The 23,810-nt window shown below is 42.4% G+C and overlaps 1 protein-coding gene across 1 annotated transcript in view; it reads left to right on the top strand.

Annotated features, from left to right (window-relative positions):
• The window catches only part of NSD2 (nuclear receptor binding SET domain protein 2), a 2,565,963-nt gene that overhangs the window by 933,753 nt on the left and 1,608,400 nt on the right, over positions 1-23,810 (top strand). The window contains exon 8 of the mRNA XM_044062294.1: positions 18,830-18,983. Within this exon, the coding sequence (XP_043918229.1) occupies positions 18,830-18,983 (154 nt within the window). The remainder of the gene's footprint in view (positions 1-18,829; positions 18,984-23,810) is intronic.

The following is a 23,810-nucleotide window of genomic DNA, read 5'->3' as shown; positions in this document are numbered from 1 at the left end:
CCTCCCTATGAGGATTCTGATGCTGAAGAATCTATTCCTTCAGCCTCTCCTCCTGAGGATTATTCATTTGGGGAAATCCTGCATACCATGAGGGAGCACTTCCACTGGGAGAGCCAAGATTACTCAGAATCCATGAAAAGGCTCAGAGACTTTATTTTACTACCTCAGCACAGCTCTCTTGCAATTCCACCTGTTCTAGACATTGTAGATGATGTATTTTCAGAGTCCGGCCTGTTTCCTTCACTCTTTACCCCCCTGCACCTGTTAAGCCAGACAGATACTACAGGGTTGCAGATTCTCATAAATTTCTATATAAAAACCCTGCTGCTGACCCAGAAACTATATCTCAGGGTCCCAAAGGGGTCAAGCCTTCCACTGCAAAAAAACCCTATCCCCCCTGATAGAGATTCAAGGGTACTGGACAGATGGGGGAAAAAAAGTTTACACTTATGCTACCTTGGCTGTAAGGGCTTTAAATTGTCAGTTTCATATGCTTAAATATCAGCAATACTTAATGTCACTGCTAAAACAGAAAATGTTGACAAATTCTGAATGTCCTAAAAACAAGGAAATGCAGGATTTATTGCATGCAGCTGAACAAGTGGAAACGCATACTTTGCAGTGTGGTTTTGATTCTCTGGAGGCCTCTTGCAGGGCTGCTGTTACGGGTTCTGTCATTAGAAGGCATGCTTGGTTAAAGGAACAGAATCTGCCTGATCATGTTAAAGCAAAATTATTGGATGCTCCATTACAGCATGATACTTTGGTGTTAAGGCAGAAGAGGTGTTTAAGAAAATGGAGGATAAAGCGAAATCTATGCAGACAGTTAAGGATTTCTTACAGGTAAGCCACCCAGATTTAGAAGGAACTGGCCTTCTAAGAATTGGTCCTTTCCAGTGTCAGGCCACAAAGAGGCAGATACAGACGCCCTAGAGGCAGATCCCAGCCCCAAGATCCATACAGACCTAAACAATGGGGTGCTTCTACCTCCAAAAGCGGAGAAGACAAATCACAGCCATTTAGGATACAGTCCCAATGACTTCCCTCTGCCAATACCAAGCACATCTTTTGGCAGCCCCCTTAGGGGGAAAACTAGCACTTTTTTCACAAAATTGGCATATGATCACCCAGGACAAATGGGTCTTGAATATAGTGTTTCAGGGCTACAGGTTCCATTTTCACACCCTGCCAAATACAAAAGGTATGCCAGACCTGCCAACAATCAATGGGCTGAGGCACAAAAGCGAGTTTCATCCCTCATGGACATGAGGGCCATTCAGCGAGTACCACAGCAAGAGCAGGGACAAGGATTTTACCCAAGACTTTTCTTAGTACCCAGAAAGGACAAAGCCTGGAGACCAGTACTGGACCTGTCTATTCTAAACACTTTTCTGGACGTTCCAAAATTCAAAATGTTGACTCTGCAGCACCTTCTGCCCATGCTGGGCAAGAAGGCTTGGCTCGTAACTTTGGACCTAAAAGAGGCATATCTGCATGTCCCAATCAGACAGTCTTGCAGAAGATACCTCAGATTCATAGCTGGCTCAATGCACTGCCAATTCTCTGCACTGCCCTTTGGCTTATCTACTGCGCCCAGGGTCTTCACAAAATGCCTGGCACCAGTAATTGCTTTTTGCAGACAGAGGGATTCAAATATATCCTTACTTGGACGACTGCCATATTCAAGCAGAGAACAAGGACATTCTACTGAAGCATCTGTTTGTAAAAAGATTACTAATTTGCCTAGGGTACACAATAAACGAATAGAAATCAAAACTAGCACCCTCTCAAGAGATAATATTCCTGGGTGCAAGCTTAAATATACAACTGCCCAGATGGCTTATCTCACGCCAGACAAACAAAGGCAACTGACTTCTTACTTTGTAATGTTGGCAGCAAAGACCCAGTTATCTGCAAGAGAAATTCTGTAGGCTTTGGGCTTTATGGCATCCTGCATTCTGCTAATTCTATATTCAAGACTGCATATGAGGAAACTACAATGGTATCTAAAAAGTGTTTGGACTCAACATTGCCACAGCCTGGTAACATTAATTACCCTCATTCCCTCCCTGCAACAGGAGTTTCGATGGTGGGCACACGCCTGTCACCACAGCAAGGAACAGCCATTCACTTTACCCACAGCCGGGCAGACACTAACAGATGCATCAGATTATGCCTAGGGGGCCCACATGGCAAGAAAATGTATTCAGGGCACATGGCCCGCAAGCCAAATGCATCTTCATATCAATCAAAAAGGAATGCTAGCTGTACAGAATGCCTTGACGGCCTTCAAGGATCTACTTCATCCAGGACAACTGCTGATAAAGACGGACAATACTACAGTCATGTGGTACATAAACAAGCAGGGAGGCACCCATTCCTACCCCCTCTTTAGACAAGCCATGACTTTGTGGAACACAGCATTGACTTATCAAGTACACCTGCAAGCACAATTCCTGCCAGGAAAGACAAATACTCTGGCAAATGAGCTAAGCAGAAACCTCATGGATCCTCACGAGTGGAAACTAGATCCACAAATCTTCAGCATGATAACAAGGAAATGGGGATGCCCAGACATAGATCTATTTACCTCCCCTCATAACTGCCAACTACAGAGATTCTGCACAAGGACTTATCACGAGCAAGCATGGAAAGTGGATGCTCTATCATTCAGCTGGAAAACCCTTTCAGTATTTGCCTTTCCTCCACTGCCTCTCCTCCCCAAGGTACTCCTAAAGGTCAGACAAGAGAAGCCAAAAGTGATACTGATTTCCCCAGACTGGCCACGCCAGCACTGGTACCCAATCCTAAAGAGCTTGTCTCAAGGCCCAGCCTGGACATTACCTCAAATTCCACATTTACTGAGCCAACAAAACAATCGGATGCTGCACAGCCAGCTCAGAACCCTAAGTCTGGCTGCATGGCGGATAATGTAACCATTCAGAACACACCTCTCTAAAGCAGTTATGGATGTTATTTTGGAGGACAGGAGGCCCAGCACCAGAAAATCTTAGGCAGAAAAATGGAAGAGATTCTGTGCTTGGAACCAGGCACAAGGAATTGACACGCTTGTACCAAATATTCCTCAGATTTTACAATACCTAACTGAGATGCTGGACAAAGGCCTATCCTCATTAAGATCCATGCGTCTGCCATTTCAGCTCATTACAATACGGACCCACCTATTTTTTCACATCCACTGCTAAGGCAGTACCTCAGAGGGGCCAAAAACATAAGACCTCCAAGGAGAGCTCCAGTACCTGCATGGGACCTCCGTTTTGTTTTGGAAAGGCTCACACTGCCTCCTTTTGAGCCAGCCAGTACAGCTGAGATAAAATTCTTATCATGGAAAACAGCTCTGCTCCTAGCAATAACTTCAGCGAGAAGTCTCAGAGTTACAGGCACTAATGGCTGTGGAACCTTTTATAATTTTCCATCCGGACAGGGTTTCTCTGAAGACAAAACTAACATTTATGCCTAAGGCACTGTCCAGTGTGGCTCTTAACCAAACCATTCATTTGCCTACCTTTTATCCAAACCCACAGAATAAGGTGGAGAGACTTCTGCTTTCTTTGGACATACACAGACAGCTACGCTTCTACTTGGACAAAACTAAAGCTTTCAGAAAGACTGCCCAACTCTTAGTGGCATGTACTGCAGGATCGCAAGGAAAAGGTATCTCAAAGCAGACTGTTTCAAAATGGATAGGCCACTGCGTTCTTTTCTGCTATTCACAACATGGCAAATCAGTGCCAAAGGGCATTAGGCCACATTCAACCAGAGCAGCAGCCACTTCAGCAGCCTTGGGGGCACCTGACATCTGGGGCATGAAAAACTGAAGAAAATGGTGTCTGCTGCATCTTTTATACCCCTGGTGCACTGACGTCAGGGAAGAGGTGACAGCAACTGACGCTGGACCAAGACTTTGGAATTCAGGCCGACTGTGTGTAGCCTGCCAGCAGGATAACCCAAGTTTAATGACTGCAACAGTGAATACACTCTAACATCTACATTTATGGTAGGTACGTTACTGTACTTTGTGGTGAGGTTTAGATCATTGGAGCATGTGGCTCAAGGAGATATGTTTTTCATTAGGTGGAGCATGTCCATCAGTTCTGGATTGGACATGGCCTTGTATGTTAGGCAGAGATCAACTCTTGACTAAGTGATGTGCAACAGAGTACAACTGGAGTTTCTTCAGTCGAGCTGCATAGGGTTTCTGCTTGAGGCCAGTGATCCTCTTGGTGAGGTACTACTGTGGTCTTTCCAGTTGTTGCAGGTGTCTTGTAAGGTGCATCCCAAATGGGGCATTGTACTCTGATGGGTCTGATGAGTGATGCATAGAGGAGCCCAATGAGACCTGATAATTGCATCTTTATATTGCAAAGTGCAGTCAAAGTACAGCTATTTCAAAAAGGTTCTTGATCTGTGTGCATTTATTCGCAGAGTGCCACCATTCTAAAGTATTTCTTACACTGATGAGGTGTGGTTGCGTGAGGTACAGTGATTTTAAAGTATTCGTGTGCTATGGAGACTTATTTGGCAAAGTGCAGTTGTTTGAGTCTATTGTGCTATTGGGCATAATTACAAATTCTGGCATATATTTGTGTGTATATTGTTAAAGAATTTTAACCACCATCACTACTGTATGTTGATATGGCAGAGGCATTTTGCAGACCCAGTCCACTTGTGTTTGATCAGAATATTGCAGAGAATTGGAGCATATTTGAGCAGGCATACGATATGTTCATAAAGCAGCTTTTACTGACAAAGATGCATGTACAAGGGCATTCATTTTGCTTAACTTAGGTCAGAGGCCATGGAGGGAGAGTGTTCATTTGTGTGCACCAGCAGTATATACAGGAGAGGAGCAAAACCGCCATATTGTACAGGCTGAATCGAGAGGACCCTGGGTGTTTGAAACGTAAATTAAGAGAAATGTGCAACCCCCCAGACAAATTTTACTTTAGAGAGCCACCTATTTTATACAAGAGACCAAAAGCCAGGTGAAACTTTTGCAGCTTATATCACTGACTTGAGAAATTAGGCTAAAATGTGCAGATTTAGTGATTTGAAAGATGTTGATAAAGGACAGGTTTTTGTGTTGTGTTAATAATGCTGCAATGAGATTTTGCTTCTTGACAATGATTTAACATTGAGCAAAGCTATAGAGATTTGTCAAATGCATGAGCTCTCAGAAAGGCAGACAAGAATGCTTACAAGTGATGAACCTAGTTTCAGCAGCCTCTAGAGCAAGTGTAGACAGCATGCTCCATGTGACAAGCAGAATAAGGCCTAAGCACACGGCAGCTGCAACCCCTACTAGTTTCCCAGGGTGATGCCATAACTTTCTAGCAAGTTCCAAGACTAGCTCAGCAAAACAGACATGCTCAGTGCAGTATAAAGGTGAGTCATCAAGACCCATGTCAAGTCTGAACTGTTGTAACTGTGGTGCTAGTCATGAGTTTGCAAGAGAGATGTGCTTAACATTTGGTCAGCAATGCCGCAAGTATTAAAAAAAACAAAACAAACAAAAAAAATCTTTCAAATGTTTTGTAGTTCAAGGAAGCCTCATTCAGTTACCAATAAAGGTCACTCAAGAAAAGTTGATCAAGTGGAAAGATGCAACCCTACTTTCTATGTAGATGTCTCATTGGTTGGTGAAAAGGTTGTTGTAGTATATTTGTTAGCAAGGGATGATGTATTTTGTACTGTCCTGATCAATGGTAAACCCACAGAGCTCAGAGTAGCCACTAGTTCAAAGTGTAATGCGATGTCAGCAGAAACATTGGCTAGAGTGAGTTGGTGAGCAACTTAGTTTGTCTAATTGTGTGCAACTTGTTGCTTATGGAAGTGAGAGATTCAAACCAAAGGCTCATTAGTGCTTTCATGCTGTTTGGCTGGGAACAGTTGCAGCTTGCAAATTTATGTAGTCAGAAGACCTGTGCAGTCATTATTAGGTCTCAGAGACAGTTTGAGAATGAAGCTTTTCTTTTACCAAAGTAGTACATCATGTAAGCACATGTTCCAGCTTCAGTGATGCTATTTTCTCGGAGTATGCTGATATTTTCAGCAAGTTAGGCAAACTTCCAGTTATGTACTCCATGAAAGCAGACCCAGAGGTCAGACCAGCGAGGAAAATTCCAGTAGCTATGCAGGACAAAGTTAGTCCAGTTAGACAAAATGGTGCAGCAAGGTGTGATTTGTCCAGTCACAGAACCAACTGAGTGAGTGTCTTCCATGGTAGCTGCTCACAAGAAAAGTTCAGATGAGATCAGAATATGCAGTGACCCAAGAGACTTGAAGGCATTAGAGACCTCATCATTCTATGTGTACAGTTGAGTAGGTTGCTGCTCTCATGCCAAATGCCAGTTTCTTTACATCTTAGATGCAGAGAGTTCATTTTTGCAAGTAATGCTTGTCGCAAATTTTCACTACTGACTACATGTAGTACCCCATTTGGTAGATAGATTCCCCAGGATGCCTTTTGGAATAAATTCTGCCAGTGAAGTCTTTCAGCATCCAATGGAGCAAATTTTTTCGGGCTATCAGTGTGCTACAATAGTGGATGATTTGCTGGTTGGAGGTAATGATGAAGCAGAGCATGACAGAAACCTCAAAAGTTCTAGACAGAGCGGGTGACATGAACTTTAAGTTTAATCCTCTGAAATGTAAATTCAGACTACCAGAGGTTACTTATGCAGGTCATTTATTTACCAGTACAGGCTTACAACCAGACCCTTCCAAACAAGCAGCCATTATTGAGATGCCAGCCCCAGACAATGTCCAAGCCTTACAGCGTTTCCTTGCTATGGGGAAAATTTATCCCTGACAAGTGGTAAGTGCCTTTAAGAGAGCTGACATGCAAAAAAATGTCTGGTTGTGGTTAGAACACCAGAGAGAATTTGATAACCTCAAACAGCAAATTGCCAACCCACCCATATTGAGATGCCATGATGTCCACATACCAGTACTTTCCTGTGATGCTTCAGAGTTTGGTCTTGGTGCCATTATTCTTCAAGAGGGCAGACTTGTTTGCCTATGCATCTAGAGCTCTTGCCCAAACTGAGATGCAGTCTGCTCAAATTGAGAAGGAACTTTTGGCAGTTTTGGCATTTTCAGAGTTGCATGATTGTATCATTGGCCGAGCTATCCAAATCGAAACTGATCATCAACCTGTAGTCATTATTTTTAAGAAGCCTTTGCTTCAGCAAGAGTACAAAGAATGATGCTTAATTACATAAGTGTAATTTCAAAATGGTCTATACAAAAGGCAAACTTTTTTTTATCTGACTGATAGCTTATCTAGATTGTCCAGAAATACCACAAAACAGCTTGTTGCAGAGAGTTTTGACTTTGATGTCCTGGAAGTGCTTAATTTTTCTACCACGAGACTTGAGCTAAGACGTCATACAAAGACTGATCGAATTTTGCAAAAGCTCAACTATTTCATCAATATTGGATGGCTGCCAAAGCAGTCATGCGTACCGCAAGAAATACAGCCTTATTTTCCATACAGAGATGAGATGCTGATGGAAGATGGTATCAATTTCAGTGCCAAGTAGTATTGTTCCTGCTTCCTTACAACATGAATACATTCAGATTTTTGCATCGTGGCCAACCAGGTTCCGATTCTACCAAAAGGACCGGAGTAGTAGTATTTTGGCCTTCTATCAAAGGACATTGCTAAAGCGCTTTCTTCTTGTTCAGTACATTTGCAAGAAGAGCCACTTCAGCTAAGCCAGAGTCCTGAACTACCTCAGTCAACAGTAGCCATTGACATTTTAGTGCAACAATCGGCATTTTTTTTTCATCTTACCTTTAAGCATCACTGTGACTAGCACTTGCTCTAATACCTGCTGGAAAGCACTAGGAAGCCTTAAACTGATACAAGCACTCAACTCTCCTTGTTAATAAGGAGAAATTAATAGGCACTAAACAGCTTATAATTGCAAAGTACCTTGCTAAGGTAAGGGAAAACAGCTCAAGGGCTTTACAAAAAAAAAAAAAAAAAAAACCACACCAAACCAGGCATGTCTGAGGGTCAGCTTTCGGTGATTTCTCCTGTCCACCTGGTGAATTTAGGCATACTGGAGCAATGCAGCAATTCCCTCATGTACACAGACAACCCTCTCTTCTTACCACCCAACACGACAACCTGTAAGAGATGCACTTACATAGCCAAAATGGAAGCAAAGCTCTGTCCACCCAAGATTGTGCTAGACAGTCAAGAGTAGGTGGTTAACATCCACACTAAACCTCAAGCGACACATAGCACTTCTAAACCCACACCAACACCCACATATGCAGAGGCCCTTAACTGTAACCTCTCAAGCAACAAGGACCTCTGAAGCTGAAATGCAAACAAACACCAATCACAACCAAATTGTCATAGTTCACAACACCAGTGTGCCACCCAGCAACAGCTCTTAAGGCAAGACAACGTACCCAACACTTTAGTCATAGGTGACTCTCTAGTCCGGCACACTGATATCCCACTCACCAGGTTGAACAAGGAGAAAGTTAGTCAGCTGCCTGTTGGGTGCCAGGATCCGCCACATAAAGCATGCACTCAAGTCACTCCACAGCAAGTACAAATATGACTGTCATTGTCCATGTTGGAGTGAATGACTTGAGACATACCTCCCTGGACTACATGAAAAGAGACATTGAAGAGCTCTCTGATCATCTGGCCCAGGCAGGTATGACCCTAGCCCTGAGTAGCATCCTGCCTTCGCCCAGAATACCACAATTGTTTGTGTCTTTTGGCTTTTCCCGGTTAGGGAGTCGCCACAGCGCAACTCCGGTCCGCTAATGATTGGCAGTAGATTTTTACGTACTGGCTTGCCGGGCCTAATGCACAACCTTCAACGAAGGAACGCCCATTCACGCATGTCGCCACACAGAAGATGCTCTAATTGAGAATCGAACGGGCAACGTCTAACTGTGAGGCAGCAACGCTACCGCAGCACCACCACTGCAGTCACTCAGAATGATACCACAATATAAGGACAAAATCATTGACTTCAACAATTGGCTAAGCTTCTGGTGTCATTCAAAGGGGATCCAGTATCTGTCTGCCTGGGACAACATGATCGACCGACCACGATGCTTTGCCAGAGATGGTCTGCACCTGTCACTCCTGGGATTCAGGTTACTGGCTAAGGTTCTTGCCACCCCTATAGTGCCTTTTTTAGGCAAAGTTCAAAGGCAAAACCACCACCGTAACAGGCACAGGCATGCAAAATCTGAAAGTAATGTTACTCAATGCTAGAAGTCTAAACCTCAAAATGCACTTTCTTGAGGCACTCCTAAAAATAGAGAACATCGATATCTGTGCAGTAACTGAGACCTGGTTCAAGACTCCAGAGAGCACCCCCGCAATACCAGACTACAACTCTTACCACACTTTTCGGCCACCAAATCAGGACCGAAACACTAAAGGTGGAGTATTGTCAATATTCACCAAGGATATTCACACCACCAGGCTAGTTGCCCAACACAATGCGTCTGAAATTCTCCAGGTGCAACTAACACTAGGTAAGACTGCAATCCAAATTGTAGCTTGCTACAGATCCCCCACCATACCCCAAGATTCTCACTACACCTTTCTAAGCATACTGGAAAATATTAAGACAGAACCAGACACCCTAATACTGGGTGATTTTAACTACCCTGCCATTAACTGGGAAAACTACTCATGTACCAACACCTTTGCCCAACTGTTCTTGGAATTCATAAATTCCAACACCCTGGATCAGCTAATCCAGTCCCACCAAGGGGCTCCAATATCCTAGACCTGGTCATTACCAACATGGAAAATCGATGATCCACACCTATTGTCACCCCCTCATTAGTCGGGTCTGACCATAAGCTAAATACCCTTAACATCCACATCCCATCCCCACCTCCCAGTAAGGAAACCACCATTAAAAACTTCTCCAAATCCAACTTCACACTACTCAAGTCAGAAGTGACAGACTTCATCACACCCATGCAGATGAGAACTGAAAGTTCAACTGCTGAATCCTACACTAAGGCACTGTACGAGCACATCCACTCATGCATGAATCGTGCCATCCCAAATAGAACCAAGATGCTCTCATCCAAAAAAAGAAAGTCAGTCTGGTGGTCCCCTGCCATAAACAAACTTTACAACAAAAGGAAGAAACTGTTGCAGAAAAGAGGAAAATCCCAGGATGCAAAAAGCTCCCTTACCACTAAGAAACCGAGATCCCTTATAAAATCCTCCAAAGCTAGTTACGAAAATAAAATTGCCAAAGATTTCAAAGACAACCACAAGGCATTCTATAACTATGTCAAGAATCTAAATGGCAATGCTCAGATCTGCTCTGAGCTAAAACAGAATCGCATTTAAATATATTGATCCCAAGGATATTGCCAATATCCTGGCAGATCAATTCAGTGCCAACTTCACCCCCTAAAGGGCCCATCTCAATACCGGAAGATTGCCAAATTCCGGTAATAGCCACACAGGTAAAAAACACACTCTCCAATGTTAAGAATACAGCATCCATGAGACCAGATGACATCCCGGGCTGTGTACTACATGAGCTACAGTATGAACTGGCACCTCACCTAAGTGTCATGTTTAATTATAGCCTCACCTGCGGTTTCGTGCCCACTGAGTGACGCAGAGCTACAGTTATCCCACTCCACAAGGGGGGATCTACCTTGGATCCTGGAAACTACAGTCCCATCAGTCTGACGAGCCTGATTTGCAAGGCCATGGACCGTATTATCATGGAACTTATAACCAAAGACATTGGCAACCTTCAAACACTGGACCCCACCCAGTTTGGGTTCGTGAAGGGCCGATCTTGTCTCCTGAACCTGATTGACTTCTTCGAATCAGTCTCCAGAGCCATGGACAAGGGTAAGGTGGTCCACATAGCCTATTTAGACCTTGCCAAGGCCTTTGACACCATCCCCCACTCTGGAATCATAGATAACGTACCTCCCTGGACTACATGAAAAGAGACATAGAGGAGCTCTCTGATCATGTAGACCAGGCTGGTATGACCCTGACATTGAGCCGCATCTTACCCTCACCTAGAATGATGCCACAGTACAAAGACAAAATGATCGATTTTAACAATTGGCTAAAATTTTGGTGTCATTCTAAGGGGATCCAGTGTCTGTCAGCCTGGGATGACATGCTCGACAAGCCACGTTGCTTCGCTAGGGACAGCTTGCACCTGTCACCACTGGGCTTTCGGATATTGGCAAAGGCTCTTGCCACCCCCATAGTGCCTTTTTTAGGCAAGGCTGAAAAGTCAAACCCACCTCCATAGACAGCACAAGAAACAAGAAACAAAGGGTAATGCTGCTAAACGCCAGAAGTCTTAACCTCAAGATGCACGCACTCGAAGCTCTCCTCAGTATGGAGAACATCGATATCTGTGCAGTGACAGAAACCTCGTTCAAGGCTCCAGAGAGCACCCCAGCACTACCAGGTTATACCTCATATCATGCTTTTCAGCCCCAAAACCTGGACCGAACCACAAAAGGAAGGGGGGGAGTGTCCATATTTATCAAGGATATCCACACTTCCAGGTTAGTGGCATTGCACGAAGTATCGGAGACCATCCATGTGCAACTAACAGTGGGCAAGACTGCTTTTCAGTTTATAGCATCCTACAGACCACCCTCTCAGTCAGGAATCCCACTCTGCTTTCCTGAAAACATTGGAGAACATGAAGATCTGTCGGAACACCATTATATTGGGCGACTTCAACTACCCAAACATAGACTGGGAGCACTACTCAAGCCCCAGCACCTTAGCCCAAAGGTTCCTGGAAATTATAAACTCAAATGCTCTGGAATAACTAGTCACCACTCCCACAAGAGGCGATAACATACTAGACCAGATCATTACCAACATGGGGACTCTATGCTCCACACCTGAAGTATATCCCTCATTGGTAAGATACCATAAATTAATTTCACTGGATGTCCACATCCCGACCCCACCCCCAGCCCAGAAAACCACAGTGAAAAACTTCTCAAAAGCGAACTTCTCACTTCTCAAAACCGAAGTGGAATCCTTCAAGGCCCCAGGGCCAGTGGAAACTACGGCCCAAACTGCAGAATCCTATATAAACGCATTCTACGGACATCTCCAGGAATGCATAGATCATGCTATCCCAAACAAAACCAAAACCCAAACATCCAAAGGCATGCGTCCAGTCTGGTGGACCCCAGCCATAAATAAACTGTACAGCAGGAGGAGGAAGATACTACATGATAGAGCAAAATCCCTAATAGGGAAGGCATCCCTGATCAGTACTAGCAAAAAATTACGATCCCTCATAAAATCCTCCAAGGCCAGCTTCGAGAGAAAAATTGCTCAGGACACTAAAGACAATCATAAGGCTTTTTTCAGTTATGTTAGGAACCTGGGATGCAACTCCCAGACTTGTTCTGAGTTGATTCTAAATGACAAAAAATACACTGAACCCACAGACATCGCCAATATCCTGGCAGACAGGTTCAGTGCAAACTTCTCCACCCCCCCCCCCCCAAAAAAAAGCAAGTATCTATCCCGGAAGAGGGCTGCCTCCCAAACATCTCAGATGCTCAGGTGAAGGCCGCCCTCTCCAAAGCAAAAAACACTGCTTCCATGGGACCAGATGGCGTCCCGGGTTGCGTCCTACATGAACTCCAAGAAGAACTAATCCCTCAAATAAAACAGCTGTACAATCTCAGCCTCACTGCAGGATATGTGCCCACAGAATGGCGTTCAGCAACAGTGGTCCCACTCCACAAAGGTTGGAGCCTCCAGGGACCCTGGAAACTATCGCCCCATAAGCCTGAGTAGCTTAGTCTGCAAGGCTATGGAGAGGATCATCATGGAGCTCATAAACAAAGACATTGGGGACCTACAGACACTAGATCCTACCCAGTTAGGCTTCGTCAAGGGCCGATCCTGCCTTTTGAACCTGGTTGACTTCTTCGAAACAGTCACCAAAGCCATAGATGAAGGGAAGGTAGTCCACACAGCCTATCTAGACCTAGCAAAGGCATTTGACACAATACCCCACTTGGGCATCTTAGATAAGCTATCCAGCTTAAATATAAGCCACTAAGTCACAAGATGGGTCGCAAACTGGCTCAGACAGAACCCCACAGAGTGAGAGTTGCTGGAGCCATGTCAGACTCTAAACCGATCACAAGTGGCATCCCACAAGGTTCTGTCCTTGGACCTCTCTTGTTCGGTATATACTTTTCCGAGGTACAGGCCAACGTGGGAGGACTATGGCTCACCAAGTTTGCAGACGACTGCAAACTAGGCGCCACAATCAACTCTCCAGCTGAGAAACATCCTTCAAAAAGGTCTGAGAGACTGATAATTGGTGCCGTGGTCTAAAGCTAAATGCCAAAAAGTGTATAGTCATACCCTTTGGCAAAAACAATGCGCCCACAAATTACCACATAGGCGGTAACCCATTAAGTACAGAGAAAGTAATTGGGGATCTGGGGACCCAAGTTGATAGCAAACTCTCCTTTGACAACCACATTGCCAAAGTGGTTAGAAAGACCTTTTACATAGCCCACCTCTTCATGAAAGGATTCACATCTAGATCAAGAGAGGTAATCGTGCCCCTTTATTCATCCCTCATCAGGCCCATCATAGAATATAATGCCCCTTTTGGGATGTACCTTACCCGACACCTGCAGCAATTAGAAAGACCCCAAAAGTACCTCACCAAGAGGATCAAGAGACTCAAACAGATGCCATATGCTGCTCGGTTAAAAAAAACTCCAGCTCTACTCAGTTGCATACCGCCTACTTCGAGGCGATCTATGCCTGACATATAAAGCTATGTCCAATCCAGAATTAATGGACATGCTCCACCTCAGTAAATCTAAATCCCTTAGAGCCACACGCTCGAGGGACTTGAACCTCAGCACTGAAATAAATAGAACGTGCTGGAGGGACAGATTCATAACCCAGAGGCTCCCTTCGCTCTGGAACAGAATTCCAATTCATGTTAGGCAGAGCACCTCACTGAATCTCTTCAAGAAGAATCTTGATGAGTGGATGGGGGATCGTAGGTTTGTCCCGGGGATTACTTCCGTGTCACTATTAGACAGAGGCACAGCAAACTAAACCTTAAAGGGCACAGTTTACTCAGATCAAGGGGTGGCGTAAGCCAAACAAAATCTGGATAGGCTTATAATTGCCCCAGGGCAGATAGCCTAGTATGAACCTATGAACCTATAAACTTACTAAGTTGGGCATTAATCCCTACATCACCCAATGGGTTGCTAACTGGCTTATTGATAGCACCCACACTGTAAAAGTAGCCAACTCCAAATCCAGCTCCAGACAAGTGGAGTACCTCAGGGTTCAGTCCTGGGACCGCTCTTGTTTGGCATCTACTTCTCTGAAGTACAGGCCAACAATAAGGGACTCTGGCTAACTAAGTTCTCAGAAGACTGTAAACTGGGAGCCATTATTGAATCCCCAAATGATGTGGATACTCTACTAAAGGGCCTTACAGAAACATATGCTTGGTGCCAGAGCCATGGGCTCAAGCTCAATGCCAAGAAATGTATCGTTATCCCCTTTGGGAAAAAACATGCACCAGTGAATTACTGTATAGGTGGCAGTACACTAGACACTGGAAGTGTGATAAGAGACTTAGGGACACAGGTGGACAGTGGTCTCACCTTTGATTAACCACATTGCTACAACAGTCAGGAAATCCTATGTGGCACACCTCATCACTAAGGGCTTTTCATCCAGAAAAAAGGAGGTCATTGTCTCACTGTACTCATCCGTCATTAGACCCATTTATAGAATACAACGCCCCATTTGGTATGTACCTCTCAAGACATCTGCAACATCTGGAAAGGCCGCAGAAATACCTCACTAAAAGAATCACAGGCCTAAAGCAGATGCCCTGCGCTGACCATCTTAAAGAATTGCAGCTATACTCTGTTGCATATCGTCTACTCAGAGGCGATCTTTGCTTAACATACAAAGTCATGTCAAACCCAGAGCTTTTGGACATGCTACACTTAAATAAATCCCAATCCCTCAGAGCCACACGCTCCAGGGATTTAAACCTTGTCATCACAATAAACAAAACATGCTAGAGGGATAGGTTCCTGACCCAGAGACTCCCCAGACTCTGGAATAGATTGCCCATACATGTCAAGCAGAGTGCCTCTTTGGCCCTCTTCAAAAGGAACCTTAATGATCGGATGGGAGAAAGGAAATTCATCCTGGGGATCACGTCAGTCGCCCTGCTAGACAGGGGTCCAGGGAAGTAAATAGTGTGGGAAGAAATAGCCTGGGAATTGTTATGGCTAGGCTTGTATAGGCCCTAGGGCTGATAGCCTAGTACCAACCTGTGAACTTAGTGTTGATAGACTCTTATTTGAACTGGTTTGAGATCGATTTGCTGCCTAATCTAATGTCCAGTGCTTCTGTTACTAAAATGAAATTTCATTTGTCAGTCTGTGGTAGTCCACACAAAGTTATTTCTGGCAACAGTACCCAGTATACCAGTCAATTGTTTCAGAAATTTGCAAAAGAGTGAGACTTTATCCATGTTACTAATAGTCCGGAATACCCACAGTCAAATGGCCTTGCTGAATGTGCAGTACAGAGTGCAAAGCAAATACTAGAAAGGTCAAAGCATGAAATACTGATATCTTGAATTTGCTTAATCTCAGAAATGTATCCCTTGACAACCTACTTGGTTGCCTTCTCGGAGACTTCTATCTGGGCAAACCAGAACAACCTTGCCTATCAGTTTGTTTGTTTGGTGCCTAATGCTAAAAACAATAGAACAATCGAAACCCAACTTTTTAAGATGCGTTCCTTTCAGGTGTCCAGCTGTGATAAACAGAGTAGATTTCTTCATCCTTTGAAAAAAAGGAGGGAGTGAGGATGCAAACGGTGAAAGGCTTTGATCAAATTGGTCAAGTGAGAGGTATATGTGCCAAGCAGAGATCTTACTTGGTGTAATCTGAGGGTATAAAATAAGGAGAAACCGCAGGCATCTTCCTGTGTCAGACAATATCGCAGCATCCTACCTGTTATACTGACGAGATCTCAGAGCAACTCTGGCATTGTTCATACCAAAGAACGTCTCCGTATCCATTCCTGTTCCCGATGATGTCCCAGATGTCCCCAGAGTTGACCAATCCTTGAAGCAGCCCCCATTGCTATATCCAATTCTGACTTATTTTACACAACCTGGTCTTATTTCTAGACCTAGTGTACAATACACAGCAACCTGGACATGATTGTTTTATATGTCTAATTTTGTATGATTGCATGTCAAAGAATTAGTTCTGTATAATCGCATGCCAAAGATCATTTGTGTAATTGCATGTCAGATTACTGTCATTTGGAGAAATTATTCATTTCTCAGAGGGAGAATTTAGAACAGAGCACGTGCAACTTGAAGCATTTCCAGATGTAAGCACGTGCAGGCAGCAGTGCCGTTTTGAGAGAACAGCCAGAGTGTTAACATGTACGAGTGTGGTAGTCAGTTTTATAAGTTTGTTACAAAGCCTCATTTTTTGTGTTTGTGTGTAATAAAGCTGCTTGAACTGAACCTACAACTGTCCATTTGTTTTATCCTGACCAGACGAGCGACAGTGATCTTGGAAAGGATGGTATAGTTCTGATGGTCAGAGAAGGGTGTAGATCAGGAGCAGTGAAGTGTTGGTAAAAGGTGTGACAGTAGTGTTGACATTTTTATTTAAGGGTCAAAGGACTGAAAATTTGAGACCTTTGCCATTGTTGACTCGACTGCAAACTTTTAGTTAAAAAAAAAAAAAAAATGGCTGAAAAGACACAGCACTACATTTGATACCAGAAAAATTAGTTGTTTGCATTCTAGTTTGTGAAACTGTAAGGAAACAGCTTTGGGGTAAGCTAGAGAAGGCTTGGTATCTGAAGACATGCAAGAAATGTATGACCAGATTACAGTCAGTCTTCAGGATGTGGCTGTGCCCATACAGGTTTGGTGACAATTTTAAGGCTTGGTTAAGAGATTTTGATTAATCCTGATTGGCACATTGCCTGTTGAGTTTCAATATTGTATTTCTTGTGACTGAATCTTGCTTGTGTAGTACTAGAAAAAATTGAAACTGAGGATTTTATGATTGAGAACAGTTGAACAACATCCCATACATTTACCTGTGTGGTCTCTCTTGCATGCTAGAAGTAGAGCATGTGTTTCAGAGTAGAAGTTTTGTTTGGTTAGGTGTTTAGTGAGTATAAATGTATGGTTTGTGGACATGATGGCTTTTCTGACTTACCCTTTTCAGTTTTGGGTATTGTCTTTGGTATGACTAAAATAGGTGGAACGGAATGAAAAATGTGCAGGATATATCACAAGTAGTAGAAAACTTATTTAAGCTGACATTTTCAATAATTGTATTTGTGCCTGTTAAATATATTGGTTTAATGTATATTTACTACTAGAGAAATTCAAGGTTAAGAAGCACAAAGTGCCTAATTTGTTTTAGGAATATGAATCGTGGAGAAGAGTATGAGCCAGGAAGAAACAGAGAAGTGGTGTAATATACCTTCCAATATTTGGGGCAGCAGTTTTATAAATTTTGTTGTAAAGGTAATGTGTTAAGATGAGACTTACCAAAGCAGTTTCAACATGAGTGATTTTTTTAAAGTTTAGTTAGGTAGAGGTAAATAGTAATGTAGAACATTGCAGGAAATAAGAAGTAAGACTGCAGAGGAAATTGCCAGTGAGCTGTAAGAATAAGACACCAGATAAATTGGGCAAAGTTGTAAGATAATGGAGTGTTCTGTAGAACTGGGTGTCCACATGAAAGTGTTTATTTTAAAACATTTGCTTTGCAAGCTTAAACGTAAGCAAATTCCAGTTAGGGACCGATGTAAACTATCTAAAAGGAGGAAATGTTCTTGTGGAGTAGTAGAAAACATATTTAAATCTTTAATATCTTGCTCTTGTGTTAAAGATTTTGGGTCACACTTGCATACTACTGTGGATTTAAGTGCCTTAATGAGCATTATTTGCAATGATTGACTTGCAACCTGAAATAGTTTGTTGTTTTGAGGAGATTGTAGATAGCAAGGTATTGTGAATCCTATGTGGCATTTGTATTCTTAGATTTTTAAAAAGCCCTTGCTCTTTTTGTCATGCTACGAAGTCTTTAACGTTCATCTAATTTACCAGTCTCCTCTGGCATCTGGTACATTGCAGTGTTCATTTTCTTTTGTGCTATGTAATATTTTTGTCTGAAGGATGACACTTCAGCAGTGCAGCACGCCAAATGCTGCACTCAGTGTCACAGGATGAATCCAGGCACTGAGTGTGGGGATAGAACTTGTTGCCTTATACTCATCCTGTCATCATAGACAGATGTGTGCAGACTGAGCTACTGAATTTAGTTGTGTACACATACTAAGCCATGAGTGACAGAATTTTTCTGTTAGCTGAATACAGTATAGAATTTGTATAATATGTAGGTAATGGTGAGTTCAGTTGCATCAAGGTTAGTTTCTGTAACACTAACAAACTGTTTCTGGTTATTCGGCATAATCACTGCTTTTCATTTTTTTAAATTCCTTATCAGGAAGGTGGAATAAAATTAGGGACATCTGTCTTTCCTGATATTAAACATTGTTACTTGTGGTACTTGCTCTTTTTTTTTCTTTTCTTAAACCTCACCTTGAGAATAAAGTAGTACAAATGCCAAATGTGTAATGTCAGTGTCCATACTTTTTGTCTGTTAATAAAACATTTTATGCTAGATTGTGTGCAGCTGGATTAAGTCTCATGTTTGGTTTAATTTACAGGTCGTTTCTGAACACCCAGATGCCTCTGGTGAGGAGATAGAAGAATTACTAGAGTCACAGTGGAACATGCTGAGTGACAAACAGAAAGCTCGCTATAATACTAAATTTGCCATGGTGACTTCTCCAGAATCAAAAAAATTTGAAGGAAAATTAGGTAGGTAGTAAGACTGGCATCTAGGCTAGAGCTGTTCTTGAGATTTCCTTCCTATACATTTGACTTTACCTTTAATAATTTTGTAGTATATGGAGTACTCGTATGCTGCAGAATAGGTGAAAGGGCAGCCTTTTTTATGCACATGTCTAACATCAGGGAGGTGCGTAGCAAAACTTATTTTGCATCTGTCAGAGCTGTTATGTCCCAGTCTTTGGCTAGGGCATACCCAGTATCTGCAGCAGAGTAGCATGCACAACATCCGTATTCTTTAAAGACTTTTGGAGCTGTTCTGCTCTTGCAGGCACACTTGGCACTGCCACACTGATAGTGATGAAAAAGAAGCCAAGTGTGTTGCAGCTTTCAGAAGCTGTATAGTAAATTTAGGAAAAAATGTAGATGTATTTTGTGTAGTACATTGGTTAACCTCAGTAAATGGAATTTAAGCTGTCCAATCATAACTATTTTTACTGTGTTCACAAAATAGTTTTAAAACTTGCACCTTGAGAGTGAATCACTCAAGGTAAGTTTCTTGACTCTGTTTTTCTAACACAGTAAGACCTTTGCTATGATCATGCTCCCGATCGTAGTCTATGTTGTATGATTGTGATAAGCAGTTTGAAGAGTTTTTGCAGACTTAGAAAACACATGCTTCATTTAGATATCTCCAAAAAACATTAATTTAAAAAATCAAGTCTGTATTCTGAAAAGTAAAGTGAAACTTTACCTATTAAATGTTTTGCCTCTGAGAGATACAAGGCTTGAAATAGCTTTGAGATTTTCAAAAGTTCTTTCAGTAAAGCTTCATTTAAATTTGAATTTGAAGAAGATTAAAACTTAGTGAGTGTTAGAATTTGCTCGACACCCACATCTTTTCAAAATGAGTGGGAGTAAAACTCATTGTGCACTGATTTCTATCAGCCCTCAGGAAGGGCTTACTGTGTGGGGAAAAAGTTGCTATCTAAACTATTCTCCCACCTCTCTCATTTCTGTTGCCCTCCAAGGTTTCAACAAGTTTGCAATTAAAGCAACCTTGTTCCAATATAGTTAACGCACTGTATTCCAGAGTACAATTAATGTCCACCAAAAGGTTATGTGGGGTTTTTGTATTTATCACCCTAATTGATTCACCAAATTCCAGATGATACAAACTTGAAAATGGGTGTAATTCCAGTTATAACCAGTTGCAGAACCCTGTATACACCCCCTTCAGAGCATTCAGAATTCCTTTGCAAATTAGAAAACGTTTTAACGTCAAACCAAATGCCCCTTTATATTGGTGACTTCAACTGACCATATAACATAGCGCACACACTGCCCAGAGATTTCTGGATTATGTAAATGCCCAGTACACATGATAAAATTGAACACCAGCTCACTAGAGATGTTAGTCAACATGATCTGGTCCTCACAAATGTTTCTCCTAATTCTACCACCTCACTTGCCACCCTCCCCTTAGCCAAATCTAATAATCGTGCTGTGACCTTCGATCTACATTCAGGGGTTACTCCAAAACAAATTTACTTTTTACTGAAGAATGTCGATAATAGTTGATGGTACAGCTCTTCAGCAAACTTTGTACCAGAGATTTTTGAATCTTCCACGAGTTCTACTCCTTGGGTAAATGTATTGAGGCATCTGCACCAGTGCAGTTCAGGCATAATGACAACTTTAAAACAAAACTCATATTGTGTGCCTACAACACTAACTACTATTGTAAGTGTGTGTGTGTGTGTGTGTGTGGGGGGGGTTTTATTGACATTTCCAAAATATTTCCAGTTCATCACTGTAAAAGATTTAAAAACCTGGTAAGTCAGTCCCTCAAATTTAGCATTACGAAATGCAAGGCTGACTATAACCTTATGGTTCCAGCTAATTCAAAGTACAGCCATAGGGCTGCCTTCAGCAATCTTTGGATATTTAATAGTAATCACGAGGTTTATGCAGAACTTTCCTGTAATGGTACCTCTTTCTCTGACTGAAGGGACATTGGTGATCATGCAGATGGCATCTCTTCTAATTCCACTCCACTCTTTCCTTCCATTCCTAATAGTGTCCCATCTTGGTCACGTTAGGCCAAATCCTTTCACAAAAGTATAGGTTCCATTTCCATGAGTTACCATATCCCTGGATGTCTGCTGACAAGTGCTGCGTTGCTGACAGGAAAGCTCTTCCATGAGCTCTTCATCCAGATTCTATCCATTGGTTGCATCTCGATGTGTTGAGCATCTGGTGTCATGCTCTTGCATAAATGTGATCCCTCAGTTTTCTCTGGGAATTAGAGACTTTGTCTCGGTATTAATTTCAAAGCTGTGGTACATATTATAGCTAAGCCAGTAACAGTGATGCAGGTTATCTTGTGTCCCTGAATGCACACTATTTTGGCTCTGAGGGGCAGATCCACGCTTGGTCATCCTGGTTGAGTTCTTTGAAAGGTTACCGAGGCTGTGGATAAGGGGCCTATGCAGTCCATGCTACTTACCTTGTCCTTTCCAAGCCTTAAAACGTCTCCCACAAACTCTGAAGTCCACACTAACCCATTATTTAATTCTGTAAGATGGGTAAGTAGCTCTCTGATGCAACCCATACTGTTAAGGTTAGGAGTATTGTTCAACACAAAAATGTTGCCCGCCATGTCTCCCAGGGCTTTATCCTGTCTCCTCTTCTGGGGTATATATGTTTCTGACGTGAAAGCTGACATGGGTAACCAAGTTTGCTGGTTACAGATTAGCTGCTTTCATGCTGTTTCCTTAAGATCCCAGCTCTAATTGAATTGTCAAAGCCCTGTGATGAAGTCCCTTATCAGTTACGAAACTAGTGCAGGTCTAAATCAGTATGATAAGAGGACAGGAAGTGTAGTGTCATCTGAACTTCAGATTTTTTGTTTCATGGTGTGAAAAAAAGCCTTTAAGCAGCCTTAGTGTCGAGTGTCATGTGTATTCCTGCACCCTTGATTCTTGATCCTTTATTCTACTGGGAGGAAGTGCATTTCTTGTTATGCAGCCGAAAAAGGCTGTATAGCTGTAGAAGGTGTAAGTTCAAATATTGTCTTTGTCCTCCTCCTACCTTTGGATATTCGGGCCCATTGGCTGACGACATACAAATCTTCAAGCTTAGAGGCCAACCTCCTCTGTCATATATATATATGTGCGTGTCAAAAAACAAGCAAACAAAACAAAATAACTTAAAGAAATAGGCAAAAGGCATTGACCAGACTAGAACTAATTGAATTTATTGCAAGCGCTTTTGAATGTAAAAATTCACAAACTTCCTCAGACAAACAGCTGTTGACTGACTTAGTTTAAATAACCCTCCACATCAATGACATCATATCCTGTAAACGTTTAAAAAGATATTGTCCATTAAATCGCAATGTAATCACAAGAACATATTTCATTCTACATAAAGTTCATTTCACCTTTAACAAAACTTAATTATATTAATTAACATATAAAAGCATATAAATATATACAAGTATATTAAAACATATAACAATATTAAAACTAGTACACAATTGGTCATTTGACGTCTATTTAAGGCTTTAAGCTTCAAAATACATTTAATGGAACTGTATTCATTTAAACCGGGATAGGTGTAAGCGTTAGTTAATACTTGCCATTAGAAGTGGGCCAGTATCTATGGAGTTAAAGAATTATGGTGGCAAGTATTAACTAAGAATGAAAAGGAAAAATGAGGAGATAAATAAATTTAAAGAAAAGGAGAAAAGAAAAATCTCAACCTAGATGAAGGCATTTTGCTTTACCCTTAGAGTGCCAAACAGAACTGAAGACCCTAAGGCCTCCTTTGGCTATGTGATAGTGTTAGGAGCCAGTCTCTTCAGCTCTGGTCTCCATTATTGATCACACATACAGAGCCCCTTTCTTTTAGCATCTTCTGCTTCAGGTTGGATTCATTCCTGGCTTAATGTATTGCACCCGAACTGGAATTTACACCAGAGGTATCACCACTTCAGACTGGATCCTCACTCTTTCTAATTCGGTAGGTTTCTGTTCAGTGGCTGAATGCCAGCAAGCCAGCTTTGTGGCATCATCAAGGTTTGCTAGATCCACTAAAAGTATTAAGGATGTGGAACTTGACCAACTCCTGAGAACCTTTTTGAATGTTCAAATGGACCTAGGAATTGTCCTGCCTCCATTTTCTCAGGAGGTCAAAAGCCTGTCCTTTTTCTTTTAATCCACTTGACTGTTTAACGGCCGTCTTTCCTTGGCTTTAAATTTTACCCCCTACCAGTGAGTCCTTGGTGACGACCTGTTCTTTGTATGTTGTAGCGCATTCCTTGAGGTACTCTCCTTCACTGTCTTCAGATCAAAGTGCTTTCCTGAGCCATGGCATCAGGACAGATGACCAAGGTTGTGTTATGAGACTTAGATTTTTGGGGTAGTCTTTGCCCCGTGGTGCCTTTGCCTTCAGTAGCTCTGCTTTGGTCTTGGTGAATGATTTGGCTGGGTCTGGTGCAGGGGTTTCTATAGGGTTCTTTGTTCTGAGTGCAAGCCCCAGCTAGCTATTAAGCTTCGGTGTCTGCATTTGACATTGTAAAGAGGATTCTGTCTCATTCAGAGAAGGGTTCTTCAGCTCTGTGGTGCATGTACATCCAGAAAAAGCTCCCTCAACCAGAGGGAGAAAAGAAAACCCAAAAAGGGAAAGAGGGAGGGACAGAATGTTTCAGCAGTAATAAGTAAGACATCTACTGTTATGGTACATTTTTGGTTCATAGGATATATGATATATGATCCATAGGTAAATTGTAAGATGTCAGTTTGCAGACTTACAAGCCTAGCCAACAACTAGAGATCAGAATCAAATACAGTA

Source organism: Protopterus annectens, chromosome 2.part1 (genome assembly GCF_019279795.1).
Source record: "Protopterus annectens isolate FY-2018-M chromosome 2.part1, PAN1.0, whole genome shotgun sequence".
In the NCBI taxonomy this organism is placed as follows: domain Eukaryota; kingdom Metazoa; phylum Chordata; order Ceratodontiformes; family Protopteridae; genus Protopterus; species Protopterus annectens.
Note: the sequence above shows the minus strand (reverse complement) of the source record. Positions and strands in the feature narration are given on the sequence as shown.